At 44.6% G+C, this 19,150-nt stretch overlaps 1 protein-coding gene across 2 annotated transcripts in view; it reads right to left on the bottom strand.

Moving 5' to 3' along the window:
• DGKQ (diacylglycerol kinase theta) overlaps positions 1-763 on the bottom strand; it is a 137,717-nt gene extending 136,954 nt beyond the window's left edge. For both annotated transcript variants that reach the window (XM_054031845.1, XM_054031847.1), the window contains exon 1: positions 498-763. In XM_054031845.1, coding sequence (XP_053887820.1) covers positions 498-705 — 208 coding nt within the window. In that variant the 5' untranslated portion in view covers positions 706-763. The remainder of the gene's footprint in view (positions 1-497) is intronic.
• Between the last annotated feature and the right edge of the window lie 18,387 nt (positions 764-19,150).

The following is a 19,150-nucleotide window of genomic DNA, read 5'->3' as shown; positions in this document are numbered from 1 at the left end:
CGGGGTTAGCCCCGGAGGAAGGCGCAGGGGGCAGCCCCGGGACAGGGCGCAGGGGGGTAGCCCGGGGGAGAGGGTAGCCCCGGGGGAAGGCGCAGGAGGGTAGTCCAGGCAGGGATAGCCCCGGGACAGGGGCAGGGGGGCAGCCCCGGGGGAGGGGGTAGCCCCGGGACAGGGCACAGGGGGGTAGCCCGGGCAGGGGGGTAGTCCAGGCGGGGATAGCCCCGGGACAGGGCGCAGGGGGGTAGCCCCGGGGAAAGGCGCAGGGGGGTAGTCCAGGTGGGGGTAGCCCCGTGGGAAGGCGCAGGAGGGTAGTCCAGGCGGGGGTAGCCCCGGGACAGGGGCAGGGGGGCAGCCCCGGGGGAGGGGGTAGCCCCGGGACAGGGCGCAGGGGGCAGCCCCGGGGGAGAGGGTAGCCCCGTGGGAAGGCGCAGGAGGGTAGTCCAGGCGGGGGCAGCCCCGGGACAGGGCGCAGGGGGCAGCCCCGGGCGGTCTCTTACCCTCGCACTGGTAGCCCGCCAGCCCCCAGATGAAGTCGGTGCAGCAGTGGCAGAAGGTGGGCTTGGTCAGGGTCACCCTGCGGAAGCCGTGCCCGGGCGCGCTGAGCGGAGCCGGCGGCGGCTGCGAGCGGCTCCTGCCGCCCAGCTGGGGGCTGGAGGCCGGGCTGCCCCCGCGGCTGCCGAGCAGGGCGCGGGCTCCGTCCGCCATGGCCCCGCCGCCCGGGCCGGCCGGGTCCGCTCCCTCCTCCCGCGGGGAAGCGGGGCGGTCCCTGCGCCGCCGGGCCCCGGCCCCCGAGGCTGCTACGCGCCGCGCTTCCGCCCGGCTGCGGCCGGGGAGCGAGGGGCGGCGCTTCGCTCGCAGCGGCCCCGCCGCAGAGCCGCCCTCCTCCCCGGGGCCGAGCCACCGCGCTCCGCTCCGCTCCCCGCCTCTCCCCCGGCCCGGGGACCGCCCCAGCCCGCCCCGGGCCATGGGGCAGCGTGCGGGGTTGGGGCAGGACAGAGGCGTTGAAGTGGTGTCCCTCATATCCCGGGTTCACAGTTTGGTTCAGTGGCTCTCAGCGACCCCCCCTCCCCACTGCTCCAGGGCCCCTGCTCCCAGGATTTATCTCTTAAACCCAATTCCCTCCTGCACCCCAACTCCCTGACCCAGCCTGGAGCCCTCTCCCACACCCTGAACCCCTCATTTCTGGCCCCACCCCAGAGAGCCCTCACCCCCCTGCACCCCAATCCCCTGCTCCCAGGATTTATCTCTTAAACCCCAACTCCCTCCTGTACCCCAACTCCCTGTCCCAGTCTCCAACCCTCTCCCACACCCTGAACCCCTCATTTCTGGCCCCACCCCAGAGCCTGCACCCGCAGTTAGAGCCCTCACCCCCCCTGCACCCCAACCCCCTGCTCCTGGGATTTTTCTCTTAAACCCCAACTCCCTCCTGCACCCCAACTCCCTGTCCCAGCCTGGAGCCCTCTCCCACACCCTGAACCCCTCATTTCTGGCCCCACTCCAGAGAGCCCTCACCCCCCCCCCCTGCACCCCAACCCCCTGCTCCTGGGATTTTTTTTCTCTTAATCATCTTCAGTCCCACCAGCACACGGGTGTAGGAGCACCAGAGCCGTGCATGAAACTAACCCCAACCCCCCAGGACTGCTGGAGGAAACCAAAGGGGATCTGCTGGGTGTTGCAGTCAGAAAGTGAGAAGTGGCAGTTGGGGTGGGCGGTGTTGTTCCTTTGATACCCCTAGCTTTTGTCTTTGGCTGGAAGGAGGAGCATGTGCCGGGTGTTGCCACAGGCAAAGCTGTCTAGAGGGCATGGTTCACGTGGAGATGCAAAGGGCACAGGTAGATGTAGGCCGTGGCTTAGAGAGTCTGTCTTCTCCGGCGAGGATGGCTGAGTAAACAATGTTACCATAAGGGTGGTTCTAACTGCTAAACAGCTTGGATCACCAGACTGGAAAAAGATGCTGATGTAATTCCAAGGAGCTTAGAAAGGCCAGACCTTCCTTACTGAGCAATCTCACCATGTCTGGAACAGGTACAGAGAGACAAGGTGGGGGAGGTAATCTCGTGCATTGGCCAACTTCTGTTGGTGAGAGAGACAAGCTTACTTCAGCTTTAGGAAGAAGAGTTCTGTGTGGCTCGAAGGTTTGGCTCTATCTCTAACAGTAGGTCCAATAAAAGATATTTCCTCACCCACCTTCTCTCTCTATCCTGGACAGACACAGCTACAACACTGCATGAAACAGCTATAGGCAACCACCTCCCCCTCAGGGATTGCTGCACTAGGTTGATAACCAGCCACCCCTTTGATTTCATCATTGGCTCCATTAATTTCTTTCCCCTCCTCCTAGGAAAAAAAGGAGCTAAGTCGTGTCCTGCAAACTGGTTATGCTGGTTTAAAAGACGTCAGGGTTAGCTTACGTTGGGTGTTGATATATGAAATAAATATTAAGCCTTCTGCATTGTAATTCTTGGCAAGACACATTTTCAGAGGTTGCTAAAGAGATCACCTATTTCCTTGTGGAGAGATTCTTGTCAGGTTTAAATTACCTAAATAAAGAGCAAATTTAAAATTAATATCAGGAAAATAAACTGTCTGACGGTGAGATCAATTATGTTAAGGAATGATTTCCCATGGGAAAATGGTGGAAGCCCCAGCACCTGGGCAGTCTAAAAATAAAATGGACAATGTATTGGAAATTGTGAGTAAGAATCCTATATTGGCGAGGGGCACAGAGGAAATCCTCCGCTCTACCAGCTCTTTCCTTATTCAATTTCTGTTACCTTTCATAGAGTTTAGGAGGTTCTTCAACCCAAAATCCTTTTGGAGCAGGCTGAAGATGTAATAATCACAGAGCTAACCAAATACAGATCCCACCCACTACGAAATACGTGATGCACCAAGGAAAGAAAAGGAACTGCCGGTACCTGGCTCGTTAAAAAGCCACCTAGTGGTGCAACTGTGGCATTAAGACTTGGATAAAGTCAGAAGAATTGCAACATTTATAGTTTGCTGAATCTGATGGCAGTGTAATCATTCCCTATCTGCCAACATCCTTAACGGTAAAAGGAGTCACTTGTAAAGTGGCACGTTTTCATAGATTTGCGTAAATTCAGACAAGCCATTAGCAGCATGTTCTGTCCAATTTTAATGTTATACTGTAATATCCTCAAGTTAAGAAGGTAAGTGCATAGCAGCATTGTTTATAATTGCCATAGGTAAGAATAGGGCATATAAATATTTTTTCAGCAGTTTGTAGAGAGTAATATACAAAGGCCCCAAACAGGAGCTAAAGCCTGCATAGTGTTAAAAACTATACACAGGAGGAGGGAGGGATAGCTCAGTGGTTTGAACATTGGCCTGCTAAACCCAGGGTTGTGAGTTCAATCCTTGAGGGGGCCATTTAGGGATTTGGGGCAAAAAAAAAATAGTTGGGGATTGGCCCTGCTTTGAGCAGGGGGTTGGACTAGATGATCTTCTGAGGTCCCTTCCAATCCTGATATTCTATGAGAGAAAATTCCTGACCTTTGATCCAACTTTAAAATACTTGTAAGTGATGTCTCTCTTGGGGAGAGGTAGGGGTTTACACTTTGGCAACATTTGAACCTTCTGCATCAAATCAACAGTCCAGCATTGTGTCCTTAGTCTACAATTGTCTGCTTCAGGGTTTCTTCTTTCAGAGCTAATACCAGCTGCTTTGAAAGAAGAAAGCCAGAAGCAGACAATTGTAGACTAACCTGGTCCCAGGAAAAGTTTGTGCCTAACTTCAAATAGTTACTTTGGCATATGCCCTACAGCATGAGATTGAATGTCCTTCCAAAATGTTATCAATTATAACTTTGGACATTTGTATTATCCATATAAATATTGAATCCATTTTTGAATCCTACTAAACTCTTGGCCTTAACACTATCTTGCACCAATGAGTTCACATCTAATTGTGCATTGTATGAAAAGGTATTTTCTTTTTGGTTTTGAATTGGCAATCTTTCAGTCTCATTGACAGTCACCTCATTCTGATGTGATCAGAAAGGGAGAATAGACCATTTTTTAATTTGTACACTTCCATCATATTTGTCTCCTTCTTCTGCTAAACTGGCCCAATTTTTAAAATCTCTCTTCAAATGCAAATGTTTCCAAGTCCCTCTTCATTTTCATCATCTGCCACTGAAACTCCCTGTGTCTCATCCATCCTTATTGAGAAGAATGATCAGAATTGATCATAGTATCATTGTAGAGGGGGGGGTAATACCCTTCATTTATATAATAGCACAATTTCTTCCACATTATTTTATCAGTCCTTAGGCATCCTCACTTTCTCTGGTTTCTGGACCTCAACTGCACATTGACTAGAGATAGTCACTGAGCTGTCCAGTAGGATACCCATCTCTTTTCTTTGAGTATATCGTTAATTTAGGATCTAGTAAGATATATGAGCAGTTCAGATGATTGCCTTCAATAAGCATTAATTACTTGGTAGTTGTTAACAGGGACTTGTATATAGCATCATGTGGCTCATTAACTTAGGTTACTAAAGTTACTCAGTTTTCTTGGGTCTTTATTAATCTCATTTGTACCACCTGCAAGTTGCCACCTCACTTCTCACCTCTTTTCCAAATCATTAATACAGTACAGCACTCTGGGCTCCTACTGAACTGGTACAAAGAGCTTACGGTCCATATCCAGTATTGGTCCAGTTCTCTTGGATGGTAAGAATCCTTGGCTTGAAAAGGAACAATTGATTTTTGGGAGTACTTAACTGACCCCCAGAACATCTAAAGAAAAGGCAGCAGCATTAAGCCATTTTCAACAGCTCCTACAACATGGTTTAGAAAAGCTGCTTCTGGTACATAGAAAGGTATGGGACCTAAAAAATGCTGTCTGCTTTTTCCGCCCTGAAAAAATGCTTGTTCTCGGACCGGGGGGAACAAGATGAACAATCCCAAGGTAACTCCCAGGAAGTTGTCTTCAAAGCTGAATGGGATTAATACAAGAAAACCTTTAAAACAATGGGCCAGATGCACAGCTGATTTAGAGCAACATAGCTCCATTCCTTGCACCAACTTTAACTTCACCCCCACTGAGGATCTGGCCCACAAGAGCGGGTCTCTGGCTTTGCATATTCTAAAGTAGGAGAGAAGACGTAAATTAAAGACCCCTTCTCAGCAGTGTTATTTGATTTTATTTCATTTATTAAACACCCACCAATTAGTCCCAGCTTTCCGATGCCATTTGCTTGCCCTGACTCTGCCAGCAGCCCTTTACCCAGAAGTCACCACTTCAAACCCAAGGCAGTTTGTTAGTGTCATGAGCTGACAGTTAATGGCAGGTCCAGAGCTTGCAACAGTTTTAGATCAGATTGGATCTATCAATGTCCATTTAATTGGAGTTCATCCTGCTCTTTGTGGTGAATTTGCACTTGTTCCTCCATGGGATGTTCATGCCCAGGCACAACCTCTAAATCCCTCCATTCCCAACATTAAACAAGGCCATTAACCTCTGCCCTACGGCCAAGGCTTTTTTCATACTGCAGCTTCTGGGGCCTTGTCCCAAAGTCCTCTGGGGGAGTTTTCTGCCTCAGCTGCCTGTCATGACTGTGATGCAAGAACCTCTCCCCTACCCTTCCCTCCCAGCATCTGTCCAGCTGCATGGAACCTTACAAATCCTCCATTCTCCTGTTAAGCCACATATACCCCATGAGACAGAAACACTGCTGCTGAAACGACGAGGAGTCCATATGGCACCTTAGAGACTAACAAATTTATTTGGGAATAAGCTTTTGTGGTCTAAAACCCACTTCATCGGATGCATGGAATGGAAAATACAATAGCAGGTATATATACACAGTACATGAAAAGATGGGAGTTGCCTCACCAAGTGGGAAGTGAGTGCTAACGAGATAATTCAATTAAAGTGGAAGTGAGCTATTCTCAACAGTAGAATACCAAAGGAGGAGAAGGTTTCAGAGGGGTAGCCGAGTTAGTCTGTATCTGCAAAAAGAACCAGGAGTCCTTGTGGCACCTTAGAGACTAACAAATTTATTTGGGCATAAGCTTTCGTAGGCAAAAACCCACTTCATCAGATGCATGGAGTGGAAAATACAGTAGGAAGATATATATATATATATATATATATATATAGAGAGAGAGAGAGAGAGAGAGATACAGAGAATATGAAAAGATGCGGATTTTCATACCAACTCTAACGAGACAAATCCAATTAAGGTGGGCTATTATCAGCAGGAGAAAATAAAACTTTTGTAGTGATAATCAGGATGGCCTATTTCAAACAGTTGACAAGAAGGTGTGAGTAAGAGTGGGGGGAGGGAAATTAGCATGGGAAAATAATTTTTAGTTTTTGTAATGACCCATCCACTCCCAGTCTTTATTCAAGCCTAAATGAATGGTGTCTAGTTTGCAAATTAATTCCAGTTCTGCAGTTTCTCATTGGAGTCTGTTTTTGAAGTTTTTTGTTGTTGAAGAATTGCGACTTTTAGGTCTGTAATTGAGTGTCCAGGGAGGTTGAAGTGTTCTCCAACTGGTTTTTGAATGTTATAATTCTTGATGTCTGATTTGTGTCCATGTATTCTTTTGCGTAGAGACTGTCCAGTTTGGCGGAATGTACATGGCAGAGGGGCATTGCTGGCACATGATAGCATATATCACATTGGAGGAAAAATCACTTTTGTAGTGGTAATGAGGGTACTGTAATCAGGGTGGCCCATTTCAAATAGTTGACAAGAAGGTGTGAGTAACAGTAGGGGGAAATTAGTGTGGGGAAATTAGTTTCTGTAATGATGCCACTTTGAAAAATTCTTCCATGCATTCAAAAGCAGGTCACACCCTACTGCTTTAGAGTCATCAAGAGATGGCCTTGCCTCATTTAATAGCAGGGGGCAGGGGAAGGAAGTTAAAAATACATCCTGTTTTCTAAGTCTGTATGTTTAATTAAACCTTCATTATACATCAATGCAGGGTAAGCACGGAGTCCCCTTCATTTTTCAAGTCTGATGTTCCACTTGGATTTCTAAGCAGTTCAGACACACGTGCTGCATATATTTGTTTTGATGGTAGAGGTCCTCCAGAATCCCAAACATTTCTCCTCATATCTCTGGGAAACCAACTTAATCAAGAGGATGGCAGTTTCCTTGTGCAATTTGCTAGTGACATTCTGCAAGATAGTCAGTCATCACTGCCAGCAACTACCAGAGACGGCAGCAGTTGAAGTGTGATTTAATTTCATCTGTATTTCAAGGGCAAAATCGAAGACCTTTGAGAAAATCTCTGTTAAAGGACTATTACCAGCTGTCAGTACCACACATCTGATAGTAAGCTAGAAGGATCTGACACCAGTTTCACATTCAGCGCGGGCCAGGTTTGCATCTGCAGGTTGGGATGCATACCCATGAAGTATTCTAGAACAGAGTGGGGGTGGGTAACTATGCCTATCTTCTTTAATAAAGGGAAGTTTTTCTTTACAAGAGGGACATATCATTAGCTTTAAAATAATGGCATTTAAGCCTTTTCTTCCCCCTTCCCCCAAAGAGTACTCCTCACTCTTAATTTGAGCCCAAGCCTGAATGATCTCTAACTTGCCCACTGTGACTAAGCCGCTAAGAAGACAGGCAGCTGTTAAGCGGCAGGAAGAAATGCAAGGAAATGATCTAACAAGTATCAGTACAGATGGAAGTGGAGCCAGACGCAGACTGCTAGTCTTGAATGATGACCTGATCACAAAGCATAAGGTGGCTGTCTTTGGACCAGACATACCTTATTATAGATCCAGTCCTGTTCTGGGGGCAGTGTGAAGCCACAACCTCCTGGACTCTACCATGCCAGTTTGCAAGTTGGAGTTGTTTGTGAAATTAGAAGAGAACTTCTTGGACGTTTTGGATTCTGGGAACTGGGGGGGGAATTTTTTAAAATACAAATGTGCTTCCTCCTGATAAGAAAACCGGGTTAAATTTTTGACATCAGACTCTAACACATACATATTTTTACTCACTTTCTTCCATAAGCATCTCATGTTTGGGCCTGATTCTCCACTGTTTTACACCTTCAGCTGTCACACCTGTGCATGATCGGTGTAAAAGGCTGCCAATTCAGAATCGTCCCAGTGCATCTTTAACCTACTTTGCACAGGTGTGACTGCACAAGGTGTAAGGCAATGCATCATCAGGCTCTTTATCTCTGAATATCCAAAGCCATTCTAAGTGCCAGACACCTGCTCTCCCAGCAGCCAAACCTTCCCAGATTGTCTGCACCAAGGGACATGCCACAGCCCAAGCTGACAAACCCTCTCAGATCCCCTATTTAGAAGCATCACCCACTCCTGCCTCAGAAGCCAAACCTCTAACCTCCAGTGAGGCAGGCTAAATCTAACTCCCATCTCCTTTTCAATTTTGTCACCTGCCTCGTTCATCACACCCCACTTCCAGCTGTCAATCTTTCATATTCCCTCAACTCAGTTGCTAAGTGCTCATCCTAGCCTCCAAACTTAACCAACTGACTCCTACCCCTCCGAGGTGGGACGTGCTCTCCTGGTACCATTGTTAAATTTAACACAAGTCTTAACTATTTCCTGATTTATTTATTTTTGCTTGTTTTCTCACCATTTGTATTAAGTAACATTTTTCAACATTATAGATTCATAGACTTTAAGGCCAGAACGGACCATCATGATCCTCTAGTCTGACCTCCTGCACATTGAAGGCCACAGAACCCCACCCACCCGCTTCTGTAATAGACCCCTAACTTCTGGCTGAGTTACTGAAGTCCTCAAATCATGATATAAAGACTTCAAGTTACAGAGAATCCAACATTTACACTAGTTTAAACCTGCAAGGTACCCATGCCCCACGCTGCAGAGAAAGGCAAAAAAAACCAACAACACCAGCGTCTCTGCCAGTCTGACCCGGGGAGAAAATTCCCTCCTGATCCCAAATATGGCAATCAGTTAGACCCTGAGCATGTGGGCAAGACCCACCAGCTAGATACCTAGGAAAATTATCTGTAGCAACTCAGCCCTCCCCATCTAGTGTCCCATCACTGGCTGTTGAAGGTATTTGCTACTAGTATTTGCAGATTACAGAGAACTTAACTCCACCTCTCTTTGTAATACAAAACATTACAAGACATCTACTCCCCACCCCCCAAGACCTTCAGCCTTGCCACCATCTCAATATAATGAAACCTCTTCCTTGCCATCACTGAGCACTGGATTGACATCCTGCTGGATGAACGTGTGTTCAGCTCTGCAAAGGAAGGGAGTGGGCAGGACTAAGGCACTTGAGGGGCAGGGCTGAGGTTTGCAGTCACCAGAGAATGTTGGGTGGGTTCAGGGACCCACAAACCTTCTGCACTGCCCCACTACAGCCCAGCTGAAGACTTGGATGTGGTAAGGGGCCAAACATATTTATGCAAAATTCAGCTAATCAATTCAGTTGGCACTAGGTTCTTTGGCCACCAGCTGGGGAAATCATTGGCTTTTCGGTTTGTGGCAGCTCTGAAAAGTTGAAAAAGAAATTGGGTGGGGGTTGAACCAGACTTGAGTTTTTTGGTGGAGCAAAGAAGTCTGTTTTGGGTCTGAGCTAGAACAGAGATTTGAACCTGCATCTCAGGTGACTGCTCTAGCCACTGGCCTCCAGCTAAGGAGGCTGAGAGCGGGAGGCCAGTGGCAACACCATATTCACATTCATTTTGAGGATTGCCAGCTTTCAGAAGAACATGGTTTGGAGGGGTAATGCATTGTAAACTATTCGTTTGGTTACAAGCCTTTTGTATTATTGTTTGTGCACGCAGACATTGTTTGTTTTATTGCCATTAAGGTCACCTGACTTGGGTGGTTCTGGTAACAAAACCTTGCATTCTGGGTTAGTACACCAGAAAAGTTATGACAATCTTGGCAACACATTTCTTACACTCCAGCTGAGGTTGAAGCTCAAGAGAGGGGGGGAAACCAATTGTTATAGATCTGTAATCTAAGATGCCCGTAACGCTACCTCAATTAACGGAGACTGTCCTTTCTTATGATTCCAACTACATCCCAGGGTAAGAGTTTAATATTTAGACTTCGAACACTGGTCGCTAGTACTGTGCAGCATCATTAATTAATGCAGTCCTGGTATGTTATTAATAAATCTAACTAGATATCCTCTTACAAGTTTGTCTGTATAGGGAATAATGCTTCCCCCCATTGGATGTTTTCCCAAGCACAAGTTCTCAGTACTACACTAGAAGAAGATGAGAATTCAAATACAGTTTCTCAATAGCAGAGCTGGTTTTTCTTGGTAATTTTGAAGCTCTATGAAGTTTTTACTAGGAGTAGGAGCAATCATTAACTCCAGTATTGTGAAACGATGTTTGTGCAATATTGGGTCAAGTTTTCCCTTCGGACGATTGCACAATTCCCGTTGCTTCCAGGGCAGTTGTGTGTTGATTGAAGCCAAGGGCTGAATTTGATCCCTTTTAATATTTGTTCTCTGCTTACAGATATCTCGTTCAAAAGAATTTAAGGGCCTGACACACAGTGGAAAGACTTCTATTGATTTCACTGGGGTTTGGGTCAGGCCCGTAGATACTGAACACCTACTACTAGACAAGGTCTCGGTATAATTCAGAGGTGCTGATTTAATCCTTGGATGGTACCACACCGTGATTGTACATTAAGATAGCAGCTGCTTGCCATTCTGCTGTTAAGATCTTATTGCCTGATGAAGATGCATGATGAATTTGATATGTTCCCTCAACAGCAGGGTACTCAGCAGTGTTATCGTCTGCACCCGTAGAAGAAGAGTTGACTGCAGGGGGATACTCCTTCACTCTCCCTCTATACAGGTCTGACAGTAGATCCAGGCAAGCAACTGGAAAGCAGTGTGCACACATGCACACAGTAACCACCGTGATAAGTATGTTACCTTTTCACTCGCATTTGTTACCAGCACAAGGATAAAGTATGAAAATATGTAGCTTTTAGTGTACTATAGATGGCTCAAGGGACAAGAAACAGTAACTGGACACAATTTTAATGTATGAAATTCTGAGCCAACGCTAGCTTGACAGCATCCCTTAAAGTTAAAATGAAGCAACAAGATTTCAATTGACACTAGATATAAAGTTCAGTACGGTTTCAAACACATCTGAGTCATTTCTTACTGCTCCTCGTAGCTGGCAGCTGTAGGAACTACGGTCTTGTTGTTCTTTCAGGATACTAATGGCAACCAGTTTGCACAAAGATGTTACATCTAGGATGGCAACCCTGGAAGCATTTCTGCCATCCAGACAATAGAAGAAATCAAAGCAGAGATAAACACACAGAAATCAAGGAAGCCCACAAAGCCTAACAAAAACAGTCATCACAGTCCAAGCTCAACAGCCCACCACAACCCCCTGCAGAACCAAGGGGAACAATTAAGGTATCAGTTTTTAAACATCTATGACAAAGGTACTTGACAAGTAGAGGAAAATGCCAATGTCAACATGCTTATCCAATAGCAAATATTTGGAGTTTTCCTCTTTTTCCCTTCTGAATGACCATTTCTGGCACAGCGTGGTGTCAGAACAGGTAGGGAATATTAGTTTTTACTGGCCGGCTGCCAGAGTCCCTGGGTGCTAAGCCAGGCGACCCAATGCCTTGCATTCCGCGACCCCTTTGAAAACCACTGATCTACACTGAACAAGAGTAAGTAGAAATGATTTAACACTCAAAAGATGACATATTATAAAAGCTTCTCATATCCAGGAACACCTCTAATTCTGTTCACACTCACCACTGACTTCCAAAGGGGCAGATTCAGACCCATTGTTTTATACTATCTACAGTACTACTAGAGGTTAGCCACCCCAGCTGGAGAAAGAATCCCGTTACCCATAATGTTTCCAGTGTTTTTCACCTCCAGGTCACTAGTTTAAATTTGGCCCTGGTTGGTAATGACCTGAAGTTGCTACAGTCTAATGGCTTTTGGCAGCCTAATGTAGACCAATTTGTTCCCTTTCAGTTCTTAGTAGGTTATTTAGCACCACAAGACAATACCATCACTACTGGCACTAGTTAGTACCTTTATTGGCTTCCTTCACAGGGAGGCCAAGGAGCAAACTGACATGGACCCTCTAATCCCTGGAGTTGGGCCTTCAAGGTCAAGATCAAGGCTCATTAGCTCGCTTTGCTACTGTCCCTGCGGTACACGTTCTGGGGGGACCAAACTAACATCCAGAGTAATCATTCAAAACACCCATACTACTGGGCAAATCCTGCCCTTCCCCGACTTAAAAGCGCAGAGGGCCCTAGAAGCAGTAGAAGCTGGTGTGGTTCCATCTTCCTAGCATGATATTGAGAGCCTGGACTGGAGACTATACCCTGCTACCCAGTGCACACTGAGAGACTGCGTGATGGGTGGAGCTGCACCACCACAATGGCCACCACACATAGCCCTTCCCTTCCCTGCATGGGTGGAAGCCCACAAGACTACATTAGCAATCATGTGGGAGCTCTACTGCTGTTCTGTGGCCTGGTCAAGATTCCTTTGCATCCTCATTCTGCAGCAGATCTTCACTCATCACAACCTGTGTACAATGATGGCTGCACACACAAGTGAGGATTTGACCCTCAGAGATGGAGGGGCTGGCGCCTTTCTAGAAGAGAACTTCTGCAAACAGCACAGAGGCAATTTACTAGCTGAGGGAAGACTCACGACCTTTGATGTCAGAAGTGAATGTGACAAACTGATGCGTTTCCTTAGGACATCTACACCAGCATTAACTGGACAAGCATATAATGCCTGCTCAGTAAATGCACGATTTGTATTGCCTTCCAAAGTAACTTGATCACTGCAATATCCTGCCACCAAGGGCTGGGAGTCAAATGATTTGAGATCTCTTCCTATCCCTGTTACAGATGTGCTGGGTGGCCTGGACCAAGTCACTTTACTACCCTACACCTCAATTGTCATATCTGTAAAATACTTCCTGTTTCAACAGGCAGAGGAGACGTTTGTGCAAAGCACTTTGAGATCCTATGATGGAAGGCACTGTAGAAAGTAAACATTTTCATTTCTGCATTTGATACCTGGGATGAGTAACTACATTTCAGTATGTTTTCCTTTTGTTTTAGAGTAGCTTCCATCTTCTGCAACACTTAGCTCATATCCTGAGACCACCACCATAATGACCACATCAGAAACAAACCAAAGGCAGTCCCATGAGAAAGCACCAACAACTGTTGTACCTGAGGGCAGAGGAAGACATTCAGAAGAGACAGCAATCTGATATATAGAACAGATTGTGGCCTTGTTTTGAATTATGCCAGCTATCTCCCAGGTAACACCTTCTAGCCTTCAGTTTGGTATTTTATACACATTCATATACTACTTGCTTTAATAGATTATATTACAAACCTGAATCTATTTCACTGCAGAAGCTTAAAAGCAAAAAGAAGAAATTAAAAATGGTTTATCCTCTTTCAGATAGAATCATAATTTATTTGATTGCTGGGTACTGACCTGTCAGATGAATTATCAATTAGAAAAAAAAATACTTCCTCTATATAGGTTGATGAATCCAAGTGCAGCATGATTTTAGAAGGGGGTGGGGGGAGAGAGAGAAAATTTCAGTCATTTAAGAAGAAAAATGTGTTTCTTTTGGGGAAAAAAAGTACAACTAAAAGCAATAAAGATGATCAATTCAGATACTTCAACTTTTTTTATCCTTATAACTGTCAGTATACCAGGGCCTAATGTGGAGGTAGATTCCTATGCCTTGACAGACAGTAACAAGGACAATAATGTATGGTAAGGTTTTTTTTTTTTTAAGCCTACAATCTTAATTTTTTGTGTCAGCATTGCTGATTCTAAATAAGACAGATCACTTAGGGAGGGGGAAGATCTTGACTAAAAATGCATGAGATCACATAGGAGGGGCAAACAAAAGCTACTATATGAACATAAAGTATCTTTCTAGGCCAAATTAGCACAACCAGTTCATCCTGCCTCCTTTTCTCCCCCGTTCCCAAGGAATATGGTCACTCCAGTAGAGGTCTGATTTTTACCTTTGATGCAGTAGTCATGGAATCATATTTTAATGTTTAACGTCAGTGTGAAAACTTGCAACTCTTCCTAATTGAATTGATTGCTAAATGCTAGAACAAAAGCAGAAAGAATTTACCCTCTAAATAGTTTTATTATATGCCTGTTTCCTCATCCCAGGGGAGATCCTATACACAAAGTGCTACCAGGAAGGGGGAGATAAACAGACTGTCATTTTCAGGAGAGACTGAAAACCACACTCCCCCAATCTCTTGGTTTTGGTCTTGCAAAGAGGAAGTTGAAAATTTCTGGCTCATTTCTGGCTCCTAAACTGAACAACAGTGGAGAGGAAGTGGCAGAACACTGCCTCAGCTATGGTGCTTGGAAACATTATGGGCCTGATTTTCCACGGCAATAGCTCCAGTTCAAGTCCATGGAAGTTGCAAGCGCTCAGCAGCTGTGCAGTTTACGCCTTCAAAAAGCATAATGCCTTTTGAGTGCAAGGGTGCATGACCCCAAGCTGTAGTTCGTGTACCTCCCAGCAGACAGGACTTCAGCCAGCCCTGCCTGGCACCTTGCCACATGGGGAGAGTCAGCACCTGCTCCTGTCTCCACCTCACATGATTATGCCTGCCCTGAGCCCCGGCACATTAGAAGTGTGAGATCCTTGCAGCCTCCAGCAAGTATAATATAGCCCTTAGATGCTTATGAAAACTCATCCCACAAGCAAAAAGTTGTGTGTAGAAAAGGAAGCATTATTCAATGTGAGGGAAGCAGAATATGAAGGATCAGACTGCTACAGCTTTTATTTCCCTTTTTGTACAAGTCCTCTTCTGCCATCCTACAAAGCAAGATTCCACACAGTAAGCCTAAGTGCGGTCATTGCACTACTTGCAATGGGCTTCTCTGAAGTCTAGAGAGCTCCATAACCAAGAATCTGCATCGTTGGAGCAGGATACGTCTAGTCAGAATGCTTACACTAGGAAAATTGCCCATTGTGCTGAGGGGCATCAGCAGAACTGGCTGATACTAACTGTAGGTACCAATTGTTCAGCATCATTTCAAGAACTTCAGCTGCATCCAATACCAACCCCTCATCAGCAACAGGGACTTTCCTAACATAGATGACGCTGTTTAATTAGGATACCTTACATAAAATCAGTTATCCCCTCCCACCCCCCAGCCTTCTTTGCTTAAGAAATAGCTATGCCTCAAGGTCTGTGAGCAGATGTTTGCAGGAGAAAGCTTGGTTTTCCTCTGTTGGACATATTGATAGTTTTTTAAAACCCATCGCATGATTTAGAAGCTCTTAAGCTCTTGTTTCTCATTTAGAACACTAGGTTTGGACTTTAATAAAAGATTTGCGGGGGGGGGGGTTAAATAAAATTAGATAGTCCTCTTAACTAGACTGCAAATATCCCTGTGCCCAGGAGTTAGTGGGTTGCAAGGAGAGGAAAGTAGTTTGATTTATATTCTGAAAGCTTCAAGAATGAAATCTAGTAACAAGTTTAAAATTGTGCCGTTGAGTTCTGTGGCTACTGGAGTCAGTTCCCCTGTGCACCTAGGAGAGGAGATGGCAACTAAAGGTCACTTTGATAGAAAGCAAATGGAAACAAACTGAAGTCCACGTTGCTTTTAAAACAGAACACCACTGGCCATCACGAACAACCCCCAGCTAAAACCTCTGCAGCACATCATGAACGATGTACAACCTATCCTGGTAAATGATCTCTCACTCTCACAGACCTTGGGAGACAGGCCAGTCCTTGCTTACAAACAGCCCCTCTACCTGAAGCAAATACTCACCGGCAACTTCACACCACACCACAGAAACACTGAGGCTTGGTCTACACTAAACCCCCAAATCGAACTAAGGTACGCAACTTCAGCTACGTGAATAACGTAGCTGAAGTTCAAAGTACCTTAGTTCGAACTTACCTCGGTCCACACGCGGCAGGCAGGCTCCCCCGTCGACTCCGCGGTACTCCTCTCGTCTAGCTGGAGTACTGCAGTCGACGGCGAGCACTTCCTGGTTCGACTTATTGCGTCCAGACAAGACGCGATAAGTCGAACCCAGAACTTCGATTGCCAGCCGCCGAATTAGCAGCTGGGTGTAGACATACCCTGACTCAGGAACCTATCCTTGCAATAAACCCTGTTGCCTACTCTGTCCCCAGATCTACTGGAGCAACACCATCATAGGATCCAACCACATCAGCCACACCATCAGGGGCTCATTCACCTGCACGTGTACTAATGTGATATATGCCATCATGTGCCAGCAATGCCCCTCTGCCATGTACATTGGCCAAACCGGACAGTCTCTACATAAAAGAATAACTAGACACAAATCAAACATCAGGAATAGTAACATACAAAAGCCAGTAGGAGAACACTTCAATCTCCCTGGACACTCAATAACAGATATTTAAAAGTAGCCATCCTTCAACAAACAAACAAACCAAAAAAACCCTTCAAAAACAGACTTCAAAGAGAAACTGCAGAGCTATAATTCATTTGCAAACTGGGAGTGGCTGGCTCACTACAAAAGCAATTTTCCCTCTCTTGGTATTGACACCTCCTCCTCAATTATTGGGATATGGACCACATCCACTCTGACTGAATTGGCCTTGTCAAACACTGGTTCTCCACTTGTAAGGTAATTCCCTTCTCTTCATGTAACAGTATATTTATGCCTGTATCCAGGGTGGATACAAATCAATGATTTTTTTTCAATCAATTTTTAATTTAAATCAAATTTTTTTGATAAAATGTTTTTTTCCCTCAAAAAGCAATCTAAAGGTAAGTTTTAGTTAAGGTACATTATAGCTCAAAGATATCTCATCATAGAATAGGGATTATAAATTCTAATTCTATAGTATGAGACAATATATTGATGTAGTCTTTAAGAAAAGTTTTGTAAATGCGTTCCAAAAATTCATGGATTAGGGACCCAATCTTATGGGTTTCCAGGGGCTTCTGTATAGATTCTTTAGGTTAATCTTTCTATCTATCCAATGGGACACAGTGCTCAGTCTAGAAGATACGATCAGAGATGCTTAGTTTTGCAATTCTCACACTGCGGATTTGTGTCCCCAAAGATAACATGCTTGTTAACAGCAAAAAAGTTTTTTAAATAAATAAATATATAGAGGTGAGAAATAACAGACCTCAACCCTATTGTCTCTGCAAATTTGTGTACACAGTCAATCCCTTACCTCTCTATAAAAGTGCAAAATTTCAAAAAGTTCAATGAATAGAAGATTGTTGGGGGCAGAATAGATCTGGACAAGGAGAAGAAGTCTGGAGATACATGTGAGAAGGGAGGGACAGGCAGTAGAAACTGTTTGAGCAGCATATTCCAGAAGTCTTGAGGTCTTTCTGAGTATAGCCTTCATTGACTTGAGATCTACCATACCATTCTCTCACTAGAACGGAAAATCTATAATGGCAGCAGGCCATAAGAGAAACACAGTTTGGAAATATTTTAATGAAATTCCTCTACCTGTGGGTAAGACAAGCAAGCATGCAAAATGCAAACAGTGCAACAACAAAAATGCAAGGCCTGATTGCCCGAATGAAACAACATCATGAGAAGTGTTCCTTCTTAGGAGGAAGCTGCATTAAAGATGATGAAAGGAACATGTCTGAACATGAAGGATCTTCAGGTTGGTCAACTTTTTTATTTCATACTTTTAAGGACTGCCTGTCTTCCTTCTGGACTGTTCTTGAATTCTCATGTTTGAGCAAAAAATATAATTGTTACTCTATGGCACTATCAATTTTAGATGCAGATGTAATAAAAAATAAACAGCTGAAATAGGCAGATTTTCCTTGTACAACTTCACCTTTAAAGTAGTACTGAGTGTCAGTCAATGCAATGAGTAATACTAAATGAGCAGTATGGTAATAAACAAAATAAGTCAATGCAGTTATTTAATTAGGAGACTCCATCCTCAACATACAGGATTGTGAAGACTATCCACCTTTAAGATCACAATCATCTTCTATAGTTTCAGAGTTATCTGCCAATGATAGCGTTTCAGACATATCATATATGTCACATAGCCACAGTAGATAACTATAGCAAAAAGAAAAAAAACAAATCTCCATCATCCAGAATCAACCATAGATAAGTTTGTGATGAGAACCAGCAGATTAGAAAAAGAAGTAATTGATGAAAAATTGCCCAGTTTGTTTATGCAACAAACTGTCCTTTCTGTATGATTGAGAACCCATACTTCATTAACATGGTTCAGTCATTAGGAACAGAATATAGTCCACCCAACAGAGCAGATGTCACAGGCAAATTGCTGGATAAAGTGTATGAAAGAGAAATTGAGCAGTGTGCAAAAGATCTAGAGGGTGAAATTGTTAACCTGAGTCTTGATAGGTGGAGCAATGTCCACAATGATCCTGTTGTATGTGCTTGTGTGACAACAGAAGAAGGGAATGTCTTCCTTACAGAAACAACTGATACATCAGGAAATGCGCACGCAGCAGAACACTTACAAGTAGCAGCAGTAAAAGCTATAACAAACCGTGAAAAAAAAATTCAAATATCTAGTACGCAGCTTGGTCACAGACAAAGCTGCGAATGTATCCAAGACGAGAAGAAATTATTTAGAAGAGAGTGAAGAGTCCCAAGCTAATAACATACGATTGCAGTGCTCATTTGATTCACCTCCTAGCCAAAGACTTCAGTGTTCCAGAAATAAAGGCTAATGTTGTTGAAATTGCAAAATACTTCCGAAACAACCACTTTGCAGCAGCTGCTCTGAAAAAAGTGGGAGGATCCAAGCTAACTCTCCCACAAGACGTGGGATGGAACTCAGTAGTGGACTGTTTGGAGCACTATATCAAGAACTGGCCTAATCTGATGACAGTTTGTGAACAAAATTGTGAACAAATAGATGGCACTGTCATAGCCAAAGTTCTCAACACTGGGCTTAAGAGAAATGTTGAACACATGCTGAGTACCCTGAAGTCTAGTTCTGTAGCCTTGAACAAAATGCAGGGAAATAGCTGTTTTATTGCTGACGCTGTTGAAATTTGTAAGGAATGGAGTGAAATCTTAAAAAGAGAAATATGCAATGACAGTTAAATTGCAAGCATTAAAAAAACAAATGGGACAAGCACTAT

The sequence above is a fragment of the Malaclemys terrapin genome, chromosome 6, assembly GCF_027887155.1.
Source record: "Malaclemys terrapin pileata isolate rMalTer1 chromosome 6, rMalTer1.hap1, whole genome shotgun sequence".
Taxonomy (NCBI): domain Eukaryota; kingdom Metazoa; phylum Chordata; order Testudines; family Emydidae; genus Malaclemys; species Malaclemys terrapin.
Note: the sequence above shows the minus strand (reverse complement) of the source record. Positions and strands in the feature narration are given on the sequence as shown.